The 18066-nt window shown below is 40.9% G+C and overlaps 1 protein-coding gene across 1 annotated transcript in view; it reads left to right on the top strand.

Moving 5' to 3' along the window:
• The window catches only part of LOC137352619 (G-protein coupled receptor family C group 6 member A-like), a 29253-nt gene extending 11888 nt beyond the window's left edge, over positions 1 to 17365 (top strand). Inside the window, exons 3-6 of the mRNA XM_068018354.1 lie at positions 4123 to 4905; positions 6369 to 6569; positions 13162 to 13282; positions 16097 to 17365. Coding sequence (XP_067874455.1) covers positions 4123 to 4905; positions 6369 to 6569; positions 13162 to 13282; positions 16097 to 17217 — 2226 coding nt within the window. The 3' untranslated portion in view covers positions 17218 to 17365. The remainder of the gene's footprint in view (positions 1 to 4122; positions 4906 to 6368; positions 6570 to 13161; positions 13283 to 16096) is intronic.
• The last annotated feature ends 701 nt before the right edge of the window (positions 17366 to 18066 follow it).

The raw sequence follows: 18066 nt of genomic DNA, 5'->3' as shown, positions 1-18066 counted from the left end.
GCATGGGATAGGCTTCCTCTGCTATGTCCAGACTGGCCAAGAGAGTGTGGGAAAATGGCGCACTGACACAGAACACAAAAGTCCAAGTGTATTAAGCCTGTGTCCTCAGTACCTTGCTCTACGGCAGCGAGGCCTGAACAACGTACGTCAGCCAAGAGCGACGTCTCTATTCATTCCATCTTCGCTGCCTCCGGAGAATCCTTGGCATCAGGTGGCAGGACCGTATCTCCAACACAGAAGTCCTCGAGGCGGCCAACATCCCCAGCATTTACACCCTACTGAGCCAGTGGCGCTTGAAATGGCTTGGCCATGTGAGCTGCATGGAAGATGGCAGGATCCCCAAGGACACATTGTACAGCGAGCTTGTCACTGGTACCAGACCCACCGACCGTCCATGTCTCCGCTTTAAAGACGTCTGCAAATGCGACATGAAGTCCTGTGACATTGATCACAAGTCATGGGAGTCAGTTGCCAGCGATCGCCAGAGCTGGCGGGCAACCATAAAGGCGGGGCTAAAGCATGGCGAGTCGAAGAGACTTAGCAGTTCTTCTCTTTTCGAGATACAGCACTGAAACAGACCCTTCGGCCCACCGAGTCTGTGCCGACCATCAACCACCCATTTATACTAATCCTACACTAATCCCATATTCCTACCACATCCTCACCTTTCCTATATTCCCCTACCACCTACCTATACCAGGGGAAATTTATAATGGCCAATTTACCTATCAACCTGCAAGTTTTTTTGGCTGTGGGAGGAAACCGGAGCACCCGGCGAAAACCCACGCAGACACAGGGAGAACTTGCAAACTCCACACTGGCAGTACCCAGAATTGAACCTGGGTCGGTGGAGCTGTGAGGCTGCAGTGCTAACCACTGCGCCACTGTGCCGCCAGTTGTAGGAAAAAAGACAGAAGCACAAGGAGAGAGCCAACTATGTATCAGCCCCGATGACCAATTTTATCTGCAGCACCTGTGGAAGAGTCTGTCACTCTAGAATTGGCCTTTATAGCCACTCCAGGCACTGCTTCACAAACCACTGACCACCTCCAGGTGCTTACCCATTGTCTCTCGAGACAAGGAGGCCAAAGAAGAAATGCCATTGAATGTCAAGGGGAGATGATTAAGCTCTCTCTTTTGGGAGATGATCATTGCCTGACACTTGTGTGGTGCAAATATTAATTGCCACTTATTGGCCCAAGCCTTGATGCTGTCCAGGTCTTGCTGCAATCAGTCATGCACTGCTTCATTACCCAAAGAATTGCGAATGGAACTGAACTATGCAATCATTAGTGAGCAGGTCCACTTCCGGCCTTCTGATGGTGGAAAGGTCATTGTTATGACCAGGTGAGCAATGTGTCCAGGGGTCTCTTGCTGTCTTCACCTGGTCTTATTGTAACAGGGTTTAATTTTAAACACACTGTGTTTTAAGCTCCCCTTTTTGTGAATCCGTGTTCACAGTTTCCAATTATCAGGCAAATAACTGAGCAGAAACAGGTTTTCTTTGGTTTAAAGCAGAAAGAGGAAATTTATTAAACATTAACCTTAATTCTAATATGGTTCACACCTGCGGATATATGATGCGCTCACACTAGCATGCACATGCGATATAAACATGCAAGATAGGGACAGAAAAGAGTAGAAGAGATGAGTAGAACATATATTGGTGGAGGCAATATCTTGTTACTGTTTCATCACCTCCAGGTGAAGCCCTCCGGGGACCCTGGATTGCCCCCGAAGGAAGGACCCCGCCCACCCTACCAGATTTTACCTAGCAACGTCTCGCCACGGTGGCGAGCCCCTCTGCCTTCCATTAAATTGAGATGGAGGCGGGAAGAGACCCGAAAGTGAACTAAATTTGAAGGCATTGGAAAGGTGATGGGCACTCCCCTACTGACCTTCCCAGGCAATTTTATGGGCCCTCCCACCTCTGTTCCCATACCTAAGGGGCCCATAAAATTCAGCCCAATAATTCAAATGCAACTCTGATGGTACCTTCTCATATGTCTTTAGTGGCGAATGCACTACATTGGGTGCTACTTTGCCATGGTGACTAAGAAAGGTTCAGGCTTGATCCTCAATGTGTGCTGAAGTAAACAGAGCTCAGGGTAATAGCAGCAATGCTGCAATTGATCTCAGTATCCCTGGGGTAGACAGATGAAAAATCAGACAAGGTTCCCACCCTTCAATGATCCCTGCACCAAACTATATGTGTATGGATGTGTGCATGTCATTGCCTTCAGTGGATATGCAGAGGTGGGAAGAGGAACGCACAAAGCAAAATTGGGACACTTATGTTGAGACTTGAAGGTTTACATACTACTGATGGCTACTGATAACATCTGGCCTATTATATTAATAAAACAGTGACAGTAAGATTTGACTCGTCTAATGAACTGGAGAATGCACTGCAGCATCAACATACATGCACTGCACTCTGACATACTTTTTGTAGAGGATTTTATTCATGGGCCCCTAGAAGCAGCTGGTTCTATACAAAAAAAGTTTTCAAGTCTATTATGTTAGCAAACTGAATTTTTGGTGCAGTCTAATATAGTCTGTCAACTGCTGCTCCTATTATGTAGTGGTTTTACAAAACTTATTTTAATCTGTGAAAATCATCCGTTTCTCATCAACCTGAACAAGCATTCTTAGAATTTTAAAGTGCAAGGAAAGTTTGATGTTGCAACCAATCTGCAACATGAGTTTTTTGTGTGGGTGGTAAGTTGAGACTCTACCCCAGTGTGACATTTGTAGGACGTAACCTTCTACCTTTGATAGGTTACACTTCAGTTTGGATACGAGAATTACTAGAAATTACGAGAGCACATTTATTAAAGCAGTAATACAATGCAATATTCTATTCTACTATGGACTATGTAGCACCTACAATAAATATACTGAGCAGATTCAAAGAGAAACCACGGAGCTTACACATAGGCACACGCACACACAGAGTTATATATTTCAAACAGAGAAAAAGCCCTTCTTTATGTACTTGGCAAAGACGCTGTAGCAGTACAAGGCTCAAATATGTTCTAAGTAAATGGTCGTACAATCACCCTGGTGTGGCAAACTCCTGTTGATTGTAGATATCCTTCTGACGATGGGTCGGGCTCCCTTTAAATATCTAGTTCTGAATACAGAACAAATATTCTTCGGAAGATGAGTCAGGTTCCCTCTTTGACTGCCGATCTCCTTCTGACAATTGGTTCCCTTGGCTGCAGCTGTCCGCCAATGATCGGTGAGGTCCCTTCCTTGTCTGCAGTAATACGGTTACCTGAACAGCTTCTTCTATATCTCTTTCCTTTCAATGGTGGACAGGATGTTACCTTGCCAAGGCTTCATTGACCTATCAATAATAGCCTTAGATCATAATAACCAATAATATATTGTGTTTTTGTTTAAAACTTGAAAGTTAAAGCCCACACGACATTGTCCACCTTACTTAAACTTCTTTTCAGTAAATTCCATCATGTGATGACCACAGTACTAGTGATTGGTTGGATAGCTCACACAAATCTCAACCATTGAGCTGGCAAACTTTCTGATAAGGATTGTTTATTGAAGAGGCCCATTGAGTTCTGTGTAATTCCACCAAGGCCCCGTTTACACAGATGTCTCCCCTAGCTACACAATGTCTTTGTTCCTTCTTGATAGTACTGTCTAGTTTTGCTGCTTTGCAACAGTCCAGCAGGTTTTAATTTTAAAGCAAGCTTTACCCCCATCAGCATTGTTCCCAGCTCCCAAAGCATGCTTGTTGATTGTCCAGCTAGATAATTGTATCAAAAAAGGCTTCTCGTCCTTATACATTTCATTGCTTATATTAGCCTGAGCTGACTGAGTAGAACTCAATGCCAATTGGTACGAAATTATCAGCCCGTTTTTGGCTGTAGGTTCAATGCTACCAAAACTGAATTGAGTCTGTACAAACTTATTTCTCTATTGCATCTTGCATTTTTCATTATTTGTAAAAGAAAACAAATTTCTGCCTCACACTTTTGATATTTGCTTAAAAAAATCTACTTTAAAGATTGTATGTTTGTATTTAAATATATTTTTTCTGACAGTACAAAATGGTTCTGGTTTGAAACATTGCCTCCTTCCTTGAACTCTTGACAGATCAGTTATGGATCATCAGCAGAAATACTCAGTGACAAGACAAGTTTTGCATCATTTTTACGGACTATTCCAAGTGACAGTCATCAAACTTATGCCATGGCTAAACTTGTAGACCACTTCAACTGGAACTGGGTTGGAGCCATTGCTACTGAAGATGCATACGGACAGGCTGGAATAAATAGTTTTATCTTACATGCAAAAAAGCTCAATATATGTGTTGATTTTCTTGAACTGATCCCAGTTTATAACAATGGACAACAAAGTGCTAAAATCAATGCAACAGCTGAAAAGATTAAGAAATCAACTGCAGAAGTAATGATCGTATTTGTAAGATCATCTGATGTTGTCAAACTGTTCACTAGATTGATTCAACAGAATGTAACTAAAACCTGGATTGCCAGTGATTCCTGGTCCAGTTCTAAGCAGGTTGCCAGCATGAATCATATTGACAAAGTTGGAACTATTTTGGGCTTTACATTCAAAGGTGGAAACATTCCAAACTTTAAAGACTACTTTAAAACGTTTGACTTGTATCCCCAAGATGCTAACAAGCTTATTGAAGAATATATAAGCTATGAAAATGATACAAATAAAGCAACTCAGAATGATACAAATTCACAGCAAAACAAATTTCTAGCATTTAACCGAATAATTGAAACTATTAATGAATCCACTATCTATGGAGTATACTTAGCTATCAATGCTATTGTTTCTGCTCTTCAGAAGATGCTCAATTGTAGTCAAGGAAACTGCAATCTAAATTTGAATTTTCGACCATGGCAGGTAAACAAATGTCAAGATTCTTTCTGTATTATGGAGGCATCTGGAGACCATCAATAGCCTACTCCCCTCCCTGAGCCCCATGCCTTCATCCTTCCAACTTTTGATTTCTCCAACCCTTTCATAACTGGCACTCTGCCTTCACCCCTTCGCAAGTTTCAACTCATTCAGAACTTCACAGCTTCTTTCCTATTCCAAACAAGCCTTGTATGCACTGTCCTCATCTTTAAATTTGTTCATCACCTCACTCAATCCTACCCTTGCAATCTCCTCCATATCCATGCTCCAAATACACACTCCAGTCTTCCGTCTCTCATCTACTCCACACAATCTCTCCTTCAAATCCATCATAAATGGTAAAGCTACCAGCTACCTCTCTCCTCACCTTCAAAGGTCTCCACAAAACTTGACTCTTCGGTGGCACAGTGGCGCAGTGGTTAGCACTGCAGCCTCACAACTCCAGGGATCTGGGTACTGCCTGTGCGGAGTTTGCAAGTTCTCCCTGTGTCTGCGTGGGTTTTCGCCGGGTGCTCCAGTTTCCTCCCACATCCAAAAGACTTGCAGGTAATAGGTAAATTGGCTGTTGTAAATTGCCCCAAGTGTAGGGAGGTGATAGGGAATATGGGATTACTGTAGGGTTAGTATAAATGGGTGGTTGCTGGTCAGCACAGACTCGGTGGGCCGAAGGGCCTGTTTCAGTGCTGTATCTCTAAATAAATAAAAAATAAATCACTATTCAAGAACAGGCAGTAGCAAACCAATCACTTATTTTTGCAACCCACCTGCTTTTCCTTTCCATGGAAATATTGCAATTCTCCCCTTTGCCTGGCTTTTCGTCCCTAATTACATCTGTTTTCTTACTTAGTGTCTACTACTCTCCATGAAAGCTTCCATCTGGCTTGAGAGCAGAAATTACTTAGCTGTGTGAACACTAATCTCAGCATTCTACCAGTAAAGAAGTGCAGAAAAAATCCTTATACAAATTTAAGTTCACTAATCTGCTTTACTAACCTTGTAACTACTCATCTACTGCTATATCCCCTCACATATGGAACAGATGAATTCCTTACAGTGCATTGTGGGAACCCACTCCTTTCCAAAGTTAGCTGAGATGTATGCTTGCACATGAAACAATGATGAACTTGTTTGTTGGAAGTGGTGACAGTGATAGTCCTCTGAAAATCCCTCTTTGGTACCTGAAATGATAAAGCAAGAAAGGAAAAACAAAACAAAACCAAAGAAAACTCTTGCCAGTTATAATACCAAACCCTAACCTGCCATAGTCCCAACTCCTTCAGTCACAATGTCATTGTTATAAAGACTCTCTTGCTCTACCCAAGCCTCAGTCTACCCAAAGACTGTTACTATTGCACACCTTAACATTCTGAAAATAAGGTATGTCTGCTTTCTTTGTTCAACATATTGCTCTACAAACTTCTAATAACTGAAGAATGTTTTAATTGCAGTTGTTAAATGAATTGAAGAATGTTACCTTTAAGATAGAAGATGGGCAATATGAATTTGACAGTTCAGGAGATTTCTCAAATGGATATGACATAATCACCTGGACAATGGTGAAAGGTTCTATAAAGTTTGTCAACGTTGGTGACTACGATGTGAAGAAACAAATGATAATTATCAACGATAGCTTCAGGAACACTACAAAGGTGATTTATTTAAAACAATTCAGGAATGGATGTGGTTCTTTTGCATTCTAATTTTTCTGTAATTTTTAAAAAGAATATCTAATATAAAACAATTTGTTTTTAGAATTGGACTTCTTTATAGTTTAGAAAGTTTTGCAGTGGTCTTAAACTTACATTGGAAAAGTCATTGCTCCAGGTAAAATTTACAGATGAGTGTTTAGATTGTAATTGATTTAAAAACATTTTAAACACTCTATTCCTTAATATCCTCCAACCACCTTTCCCCAATGGAGCCAATAAAACTGGCAGATGCTTGAAATGCCTGGATCTGTATTATCAGGCATAGAAGCCTGAGGTCTACTCTGCTCCCAACAAGCTCCATGCACCCAGATGCAGGCAAGCAGGTCCTAGTGTGCTAGAAACCTATATGTTGACATAAATATCATCAATACACAGAGCTTATTTGAATTTGGGGCCTCGGTATAATTTAACTAGAGTGCCTAAACAGCACTCCAGTCACTGAATGTCCATATGCAACAGGTACTGAAAGGAAAATCTGCCTAAAAAAAATGTTAGTTTTGCTTCAGTGTGCTCTTTAGTGTAGGGACACCTTTGCTTCATACCTTACTTTTGTCTAAGCCTCAAATGGTAAATTCTTCAATTGGACTTTTTGTCGCAAGGCATTTAAATCAAAGCATCACCGTACAGGCAACCATCAATCATTCTGTTGCTGTTGGACCCCTTCTCTTTAGCATATAACCCCTTGTGATGGTCTTAGCATGCCATATACCACTAAATTACCTTAATGAGCTGACCTATTATCATCATGCAAATTCAGTTCATTTTAACATGGTGCTAGCACCTCATTTTTGGCCACATTTTTTCACAAGTCCAAAAACGGCTACTATCTCTTAACTTGATGGAAACGTTCAGCCCTTCCTCATCTATTAATATAAATTGAACTTCCACGTCTCCTTTACTGCTAAAATCTGCTCCAAGAAGCTTAGTTTTCTTTTTGTGCCAAACTACTTTTCCTCTCAACAACTATTTGAGTCTCAGTTCCATTAATACTTCACAAATACCTGTAGACTTTCTTCTGACAATTTTACTTACGTTCCTGCACAGGGTATGAGGAAAAGCTTTTCATCATTTTCTCACCTCTAACCTGTAACTTATCTCTTCAATTGTCACTTTATCACTACTACTATGCCCATTGCTTTTTTTGAATTTTCCACTCTTGCATTTGAAGCTTAGAAGATTTTTACATCACATATACTAATTCCCCTCCCTATATCCTCACTGTATTGAATTCAACTCATCACATCACTGACCACTCGCAGTCATTCTTTCCTTGATGACTGATGACGTAATGCTTGGAAGAACTGCGACATACCAAATGGATTCTTATAGAGAATCCCACAGGACAACCTGAAGAATCAAACCTTTTTTTGTGGACAACCATCAACCATCTCAGAACTGCTCATGGTAGATGCTGCCATCTTCTCCATACATGGACGATTAAAGCAGCCCCATTATGTGACTGCAAAGATCCTAATCAGACCCTGAAGCATATCATCAAGCACTACCCTCAAAGAAAATTTGCAGGCACCCGACAAAATATCCAAATGCAAAATACTGTGGATGCTGGAAATCTGAAATAAAAACAGAACATTCTGGAAATACTCAGCAGGTCTGACAACATCTGTGGAGACAGAAAAGAGTTAATGCTTTAGGTCACTGACTTTTCATCAGAACTGGCAAAAGTTAGAGATGAATTAGCTGTTAAACAGGTGAAAGGGGGAAGGTGAGAAAAAGAAGAGAAGGGAAGATGTGTGATAGGGCGGAGATTAAATGACTGAGGTTTGATTGTGCAAGGACAAAGGGATCATGCTTGCTGGCTGAATGGAAGTATATGCACCCAATATGCATTTGTCTCCCCAGTGTGGAGGAGACCATATTGTGAGCAGTGAATACAGTATACTAAATTGAAAGAAATACATGTAAATTATTGTTTCACCTGGAAAGAGTCTCTGGGGCCTTAGAAAATGAGAAAGGAGGAGGTTAAAGGGCAGGGGTTGCATCTCCTGTGGTTATTTGGAAAGGTACTGTGGGAAGGGGAGAAAATGTTGGGGTGGTTGAGGAGTGGACCAGGGTGTCGCAGAGGGAATGTGCTTTCAGAATTTTGAAAGTGGGGGGGAAGATATGTTTGGTGGTGGCAGCACGCTGGAGGTGGCAGAACTGGTGGAGGATGATCTGTTGAATTTGGAGGCTGATGGGATGTAAGGTGAGGACAAGGGGAACACAATCATGGTTCTGGGAGGGAGGGCTGAGAGCAGAAGTGGGCATGGTTGAGGACCCTGTCAACTACACTGGGGGGAAATCTATGGTTGAAAAAAAGGAAGACATAACAGAAGCGCTAGTATAGAAAGTTGCATCACCAGAACAGATGCGACGGAGATGTCGAAACTGGGAGAATGGAGTAGAGTCCTTCCAGGAAGCAGGGTGTGAGGAAGTATAGTCGAGGTAGCTGTGGGAGTCAATGGGCTTATAATGAATGTTGGTTGACAGCCTATCCCCAGAAATTGAGACAGAGAAGTCGAGGAATGGAAGGGAAGGGAAGAGTCAAGAGATAAACAATCTGAAGGTGAAAGAAGAGTGGAAATTGGAAACAAAGTTGATGAAATTTTCCAGTTCAGGGTGAGAGCAGGAAATGAGATCAATGCAGTCATCAATGTGCTGGAAAAAGAGATGATAGAAGGGGCATGAGTAGGACTGAAACAAAGAACATTCCACGTATCCCACAAAAAGGTAGGCTTAGTTAGGACCCTAATGGGCTCCCATAGCAATACCTTTTATTTGGAGGAAGTGAGTTGAGTTGAAGGAAAATTTGTTCAATGTGAGAAGAAGTTTAGCCAGGTAGAGGAGTGTGGCCGTGGACATGGTGCTGTTGAACCTCCATTCAAGGAAGAAACAGAGAGCAGGGGATGGAGGTGTGGAGAGATTCGATGTCCATGGTGAAAAGGAACAGTTAGGGCCAGAAAACTGGAAACTGTTAAAGCAATGGAGGGCATTGGAAGAGTCTCCGATGTAGTTGGGAAGAGACTGGACAAAGGGACAAAATATCAATGCTGTTACACTGGAAGCATTGGCCTGGATATCTGACTTTGGATATTGATATTTGATTTGTTTTTTGCTCCTCCCATATGAAAGAACAAGAAGATGCTTTCCTAGGAACTCCTTACAATTATCATTGTTCCCTTCCTCCTTTAATCTACTAGCTTTTAAACACAACCTTTGTATTGCATAACCACTAATTTTTCATTTATCCCATCTTCTCTCCTATTCTTTTCAAACATGGTAGTATCCTGAACTATGGGCCTTGGCACTTCATTTATGAGTCTCAATAGTAAAACTAAATCACTACAGGATCACTCTGAATCAGTTCTGGGCCGTTAGTTACCATTACCTGAAATATATTTAATACGTGTTGATATATTTCATAAAATAGGCAAAAAAGTGGTAAATATAAGCATGTGCCGGTGCTGCTGCTGGCACCAATCACAGATCATGCCAGTCATCTAAAATGAACCATAATATTGGGAACCTAATGGTAGAACATGAAAAATGACAATTTGGAAATAAAACTCCTGTAAATGTTATCTGGCCCTTGAGGATATCTTGCAACCTTCAAATTTTGAATTATCAAACATTGCAAAATCAAAGCAGGGAACCACAATGAAACTTTAAGGAAAGGACAACTTTAAAAATCCAAATATAGAGGTAGAATGGTACCACAATAAATTAAACAGGCTGCCAATCACCAGTAACAAATTAACTATCCACATAATCTGAATCCTATCCCTGGTATAGTGTAACATATTAAGTGATTTGTACCCTCTAATAACTTATATAATACAAATTTTCCAGTTAAGCCTGCAACTGGTCAGGGTAAAGGAATATGGTACAAGTTGTAAGTAGGTTTCCTGCTGTTTTGAGAGATGGATGTTCCCTCTAGCTCCCTTTCTGCGAGTTCCAACAGTTGGTACTTCAGCCTAGTTCTTTGTGAGGTTTTGGCTGGTGCCGATAGCAAGCCTTTAGAACTTCTCTGCAGAGGATTTTAGTTCCGATTGCTGGAGTTGTTCAGGAAAAAGAAACAAAAAGAAAATGACAAGACTGTTGCTTATAGCCTTCCCCATATTTTCTGTCTATTCCATCTCAACAATGTGAGTTAATGCTGTTTTCCTGCTGCAATGATGTTAGCATTTACATTCCCAGCAAAATGGCCTGGAATTTGCAGTCAGCGGCAAAGGAATGGTGTATGCCACTTACCTCCAAGAAAGCTACCTACAAAGATCTAGCGATCTCTGTGGCATGGATTTCCCTTTTCCAAAAGTTAGTTTAAATATAGCGCCAAGTCAAGGGGATCTCCAGATGTTCAGTGATTTCATCAAGCAGGGTAAGCAGCCAATCACATTGAAGAATTCTCACAGACAGCAAACAAGGAAGTAAAGTGCATTGAGTGTTCTTCATTTTTAGTTAAATTTTACAGATACTGAAATAATATTGACTTAAGGACACAAAACAGCAAGTCGTAGTAAATGGTTGCTTTTCAGACTGGAGGATGGTAGACAGTGGTGTTCTCCAAGGGTCAGTTCTGGCACCACTTCTTTTTTGGCTCTATCTAAATGACTTGAATTTTGAAATACAGAGTGGAATCTCAAAATTTGCTGCTGACACCAAACTTGGAGGTGCGGCAAACAGTGAGGATGATATGAACTGCCTGCAACAGCATATAGATAGGAGAGCAGAATGAGAGGCTGCAGATGGAATTTAATACTGACAAGTGTGAGGTGATGCATTTTGGCAATATATACTTAATAGTAAAGTTCTAAAGAGTGTACAGGAACAGAGGGACCTGGGGGTACAAGTGCATAGATCTTTGAAGGTGACGGAAATATTGAGAGAGTGATTCGTAAAGAATATGGGATCTTGGGCTTCATAAATACCGGCATTGAATCCAAAAACAGGGAAGTTATCCTGAACCTTGATAAATACAAGCAGGGAGTAGGCCATTCAGCCCCTCAAGCCTGCTTCATCATTCATCTAGATCATGGCTGATCTTCTACCTAAAAGCCATTTTCCTGCATTATCCACATAGCCCTTGATATCTTTAATATCTAGAAATCTATCAATCTGTCTTGGACATACTCAATGGCTGAGCCCCAACTGGGGTACTGCATCCAGTTCTAGTCACCACACTTTAAGAAGGTCCTTGAGAGGGTGTAGAGGAGATTTACCAGAATGGTTCCAGGGATGGAGGATTTCAGTTACAAGGTTTGGTTGGAAAAGCTGGGTTTGTTCTCCTTAGAACAAAGGAGATTGAGGGGAGATTTAATAGAAGTGTACAAGATTATGTTAGGCTTAAAGAAGTTAGACTAGGAAAAACTGTTCCCATTAACAAATGGTACAAGGACAAGGGAACACAGATTGAATGTTTTGGGCAGAAGATACAGGGGGAATATGAGGAGACACTATTTACACAGCGGGTGGTAATGACCTGGAACTCGCTGCCCACAAGGATGGTGGAAACAGAGACAATCACTGACATCAAGAGGACGTTGGATGGCCACCTGAGAGAAATAGACTTGCAGGGCTACAGGGATTGAGCTAGGGAGAGGAACTGACTGCATAGCTCCATGGACAGCCAAGATGGACTTGATGGACCGAGTGGCTTCCTTCTGTGCCGTAAATGATTCTATGACTCTAAATAATTGGGAAATACACATGGGATTAAAGTAGAAGCTGAAATATCATAAACAAACTTTAAAAAGCTTAAAAGTGTGGATTTTTTTATCATAATGGAGACATTTGAAATTCTACAACTATAAAATTAGTTTTCTATGGCCTGAGAGGTTTTCCAACAGTAATTATAAACTTAGTATGCTCTTAAATTCTCAGTTACATCTCATTTAACAAGATGTAACTTTTCCAAAGATTTTTACAGTGAGACTAAACAACATAAATGGGAAGTTCACATCGATTCAGAGCTTTCTACTTGATTGCAGTCTGGGGAGACTTCAACATTGCACCCGATGGGGGAGCACAGAGTCGGTGGCAGCAACTTCTGGATTTAACTGCATGTGCAGACTCCAATAGTTGCTGTCAGTTTCAAAGGAGGAATGATGATGAATATTGACAGTTTCACTGTCATTACCACTGCAAAATCCAGGCCAATCTTGTCCAAGATAGAAATTTGACCAGTTTATACTGAATTGTTGTTGTCAACTGGCTCTCACTGTAAGCTTGGTTGAACTTGCTTCACAAAGACTCTTGATGACTGCTAAAAGGAAAACCCTTTCATTCTATTTGCCTCAGAATGATTTAAATCCTGGTACCATAATTGAAACTAAGGTTTTCCTATTTACTGTATGACCAGATCTCCTTCTAGCCCCCTACAACACAGCCCCTGACGATTTTGTTTTTTTACTACCTTTGCTAGTGCTACATTTAGTCTTTGATCTCCTAGGCTAGTTGTAGACTTGACTTGAGGCAGTAGCTTAAGAAATGCAGTCTCAACAATTACTGACATATTTTTATGCTGTGTTTCCCATAGCCTATATTATCTATTTGCTCACGAACATGTAGACCTGGAGAAAGGAAGATTGCATCAACTGAAAACTTCTGTTGTTTTAACTGTAGTCTCTGCCCAGCGGGATCTTACTCTGAAAAAAATAGTAGGTATCAAGTGTAAGATGGCAGGGAGAAAACCTGCAGAATTAGTTACATATGTCAAAATATGTACATACTACAGACTGAATATGTGATTGGACTTTCAGTTTGCAAAGTTTTTTTTATAATATTTAGAATATGGTACCATTTACAATGCCAATCAAGGTCGTAAAATAGTTATAAACAATAAGAGCAAAAATTGAGAGGTTTGATTATAATATGAACTCCAAAGGTATAATTCAATCTTCAAATCATTATTGATATCTATTACTTTTATAGTATAGAAACTTGCAGATCTCACTTGGCCAGTAAACTAGAGGTGTACAGTTTTAGCAGGAACATTAGGCTGTGGGAGTGGAATAGAGGTACACACTCCACTCAAAGGATTTAGAAAGAAGTTTGTAAGACATCTCTAAGATACAGTAATTCTTTTGTTGTTATTGGTTCTGGAAAACAATAGGGTGAGGCTTGCGAGCAGCAAGTCCTAGAATGGGGGGAATTTTATGCATGTCGCTGCGGAGGGTTTTGAAATAGGGAGAGCATTTAATCAGGCGGGATGGTGGTGGGAGGGGAAGCCCACCACCTCCCCACCACCACCCTAAATAAGTCCATGGAAGGGACCCGTGGATGGCCTTCCTGCCGCACTGCTAATTGAGGCCCTTAAGTGGGCAATTAATGCCCAATTAAGGGCCTCATCCCACCTCCACCAGTATTAGCCCAATGGCGGGCGTGCCTGTTGCCACATGGGGAGCACACCAAGCAAACCCATGTGGGTTGCTTGCCAGGCTTGGTGGTGGCAGCGGTGGGGGTTGGGGGAAGGTTCCCTTGTTAGAAGGCACTTAGTGCCTGATCGAGGGATCTGACATCAGGAAGTGGGGGGGGGGGGGGAGGGGGCACTGACAGCCACCACCCTTTCCTTGCCGCCCACACCCTCCCCTCCCCCATGACACCCACCCTGCAAAACCCCTCCCTCCCTGACTCACTTGTGTCCTGGCTCCAGCGCCTCCAGTGAGTCCATTACCAGCATCAGCCATCGCATCCATGGTTGCGCTGTTCAGTGAAAGAGTGGCCGTCCTCTGATTGACCAACGGCTCTCAGAGGGCAGGACTTCCGTCATCGGTATCCTTAACTCTGCAGAAGGCCCACCGCTGTCCACCTAAGTGCCTAATTGGCATGGGATGGGATGGGCCTTCCCCAGAGGAGACGATCCTAGCTCTCACCAATGCTTCAGCCGGTAGCTGAGACTCCCCCCACCCCAACCTCATGGCCCTTTATTGTCACACTTTAAAAAATCAGAGAGTTATAGACTCAGAAGCCTGCTAAGAGCTATAATCTACCACCTTGTTCAGCCTTTCAGTCAACAGTGAAAGGTAGGTGAAGCCCCAAGAACTCAAGCATCACTTTTTTCAGTGGGATACAGAAAATCCTATTGCATAGATAAGTATGATCATTTTCTTACAATTCTTTTTTAATGGATTCATTATGTTACACATCTTATTACCAGTACTTATTATGCCACCTGAGAGACTGCTTAAGAGGGTGGTTGAAAGGATTTTCAAAAAATGTATGAAATAATTCAACATTGAGTTCAACAGTTTCAACAATCATAACCTCTGCCTCCATTTGATTTTGTGTTTTTTAATTTTGTTTTTGGATGGCAGCTCTTAGTAACGATTCTGCTTTCCCATTTACACCTCCTCTAGACACATCTTTTGTTTCTTTACTTGTGCCGTTATTACCCACTTTAGCCTTGTTCCATCAACCCTTTTGTCATTTGATCTCTCCTACCTTCTGCCCTGTCATATACCTTCCCTTTTGTTCTATCCTCCCCTCCCCACTTTCCCTCCCTCTATATTTGCTTTAAAGCTGTCACATCTCTAACCTTTTCCAAGGCTGATGACAGGTCATCGACCTGAAATGTTAACTCTGTTCCTCGCTCCACGAATGCTGCCAGACCTGCTGAGTATTTCCAACATTTTCTGTTTTTATTTCAGATTTCCAGCATCCGCAGTATTTTGCTTACGTATTTGAAATAACTTGGCTGGTTACCTTTCTTTACATTTTTGGTAGCTCATTTTTATATACACTTTGTTTTTTTATAATCAGTTTTTCATTGACATGTTCCTTTCCAAGTCAATGTACTTCGTTCCTGTTTTACAAATATGAAATTGTAGCCAAGTTATGTGTGAACAACAGAAAAGGTGTTTTTGAGGTGTAATGGAAATGCATGCTAAATGCAAGACTTTTATACATATATTTGTGTGCTACACCTAAATTAGAAATCTTTCAGTTGTCTGCGGAGCAACATAACTACCAACAGCAGCTAATAGTAGGGAGGTTAAATGTCAGTTCATCTATGCCCTTGATATATGCCAAAGTTTAAAAAGTGATTGATGAGTGTGGATCATTACTTCAGATTTATCAACATTTAATGGTAACCTGATCCTGTACTCTAAGGGAGTAGTGTCAGAAAGTCAGTGTTACAGTGATGCAGCTCTATCTCTGTTTCAAACTTGCTTTAAGAGCAGCTTCCTAACAGGAATGCAGAATTGCTGAATGTACCCTATAATTTGATTAAACATTTATGTCCAACATAGGCCAAAGAATAATTTTATGACTTTTTTGCTCCCTGTGCAGAAGCCTCGCCTCGCCTGTTGGGGCTGCACTTCAGGAATTTTAGTGTGTGCCCAAATTCTGAAGGTGCACTTCCAGTGAGGTTTCATACTGGTATCAAACTACCACCATTATGTAAAAATATTTTGTTTCAGAATTCCACTTCACCTCTTTTATGCTATTCTGTAATATTCTTTCCCCTGCAGATTCCAATGACTGTACCAAGTGCTCAAAAGACCACTGGTCTGAGACAGGAAGTTCAACATGCCAGAATAGAACTATAGAGTTTCTTCAATGGAGAGATGGTCTTTCTATTTTCTTAGTCATACTTGCCATCTTAGGAGTACTTGTAATATGTATAATAATCATATTGTTCACAAAATATGTGGGTACGCCAGCTGTGAAAGCTGCTGGAGGTTGGATGTGTTATATAATGCTGTTCTCACTGGTACTCAGTTTTGTCAGTGCTGTTTTGTTTATTGGAAAGCCATTTGATTACAGTTGTAAAATCCGACAACCACTTTTTGGTATAAGCTTTACTCTTTGTGTTTCCTGTATTTTGGTGAAATCTTTTCGGATCATCCTCGCTTTTAGTTTTAATCCAACTATCCATAAAAAGTTGAAGTATGTCTATAAACCATTGCCCATTATAATTATTACCACAGGAATTCAAGTGGTCATTTGCTCAATGTGGTTATCTTTGAATCCTCCAAAATCTGTGCAGAGAAACAACATCCCCAAAATCATTTTGTTGTTATGTGATGAAGGTTCCCGGGCAACATTTGTTTTAATGTTAGGATACATTGCTTTTCTCGCATGCGTCTGCTTCATTCTTGCTTTTAAAGGAAGGAAAGCTCCAGAAATGTATAATGAGGCAAAATGTATCACATTTGGCATGCTCGTGTATTTCATTGTGTGGATTTCTTTTTCTGTTGTGTATATTAATATTGAAGCTAGCAACAAGTATTTCCAAGTAATTGAATCAATTGCAATTTTAGCATCAATCTATAGCATTTTATGCTGCCATTTCTTTCCAACCTGCTATATAGTTTACTTCAAGAAAGAAAGTAATGTTCAGTCAAATTATTTGACACATGCAAGAGAGCATTTCAAACAGAAAGGACAGTTTGTGTGTGCAATTGCCAAGACAAAAAGAAGCTCTGAGATTTCTACTGTAGAACAGCCTTTCTCCTTGATTCAAGAGGTAACAAATTCTGAATTTGAATGTCAAGTTAATCAGCAAAATAATCACATAAACCAGATCAAAAATTGCCAGAATCAAATGCTTGGATCAAACTGCCTGAAAAAAAGACATAAAAGCTGGTAAATACTTCATGTTATAGAGTGAAATGCAGAGAAAAAGTAGCTTCTTCATTATTTTAACTACTTTGAAATTAACACCTATGCTGCAATAAGTTTGCACAATATAAATAACAGATTCTTGAAATTATGCTTTGCACTATTAACAAATAAATACAGGACACGTTTGTATGAAATTAATTTGTTATTTTAAAGGCAGCATTAACCCCCTTTTTTGTGCTGGCTTAAAATATATCAGTTAGCATCTTTTAAATTAAAATTCAGAAGAATTCCCTATAAACACATTTTTACACTGATATTGTACAATATAATTTCAAGACCCAGATTTTCTAAAGGGATTGAGCGACACTATAGTCTGTTCAGACATGTTAGCCCTGATTTGAACTTGAAGCGTGGGTGGGGGGTGGGGGGGGGGGGTGCGGTGCGGTGTGGTTGGAATCATTACTTGGCCAGTTACTTAGCAGAGCTAAATACTATTATCAGAGACCTGAGGGAACGATCCCTGACACTACCGTATGTGGTCAGTTGGGGGACTGGCCAGGTATGGTGGACATGGGAGAGGGTCAAGAAGCCTTGGGCAGCAAAGGCCCACAGACATCCTGGTGGGGCCAGGAGGAATACTCATGAAAACTATTTAAAAATTATAAATATTATGTTATAGAAAACTATAAAAAGATGGCACTTTCCTCCTCGTCTTCCACCCATATTACTGCTTGCTGCCAGATTTCACTGGTGACTTCAGGACTGTGTGCAACTTGCACAACCAGGGGTTAAAATTACTTTAGGGTCCTAACTGCATCATAGGACTCCTTGAGTGCAGGGGTGTTAATATCAGGGCTGATATTCATTTGCTACA

Source organism: Heterodontus francisci, chromosome 3, assembly GCF_036365525.1.
Source record: "Heterodontus francisci isolate sHetFra1 chromosome 3, sHetFra1.hap1, whole genome shotgun sequence".
Classification (NCBI taxonomy): domain Eukaryota; kingdom Metazoa; phylum Chordata; class Chondrichthyes; order Heterodontiformes; family Heterodontidae; genus Heterodontus; species Heterodontus francisci.
The sequence above is the reverse complement of the archived record's forward strand: the minus strand, read 5'-3'. Positions and strand labels throughout refer to the sequence as shown.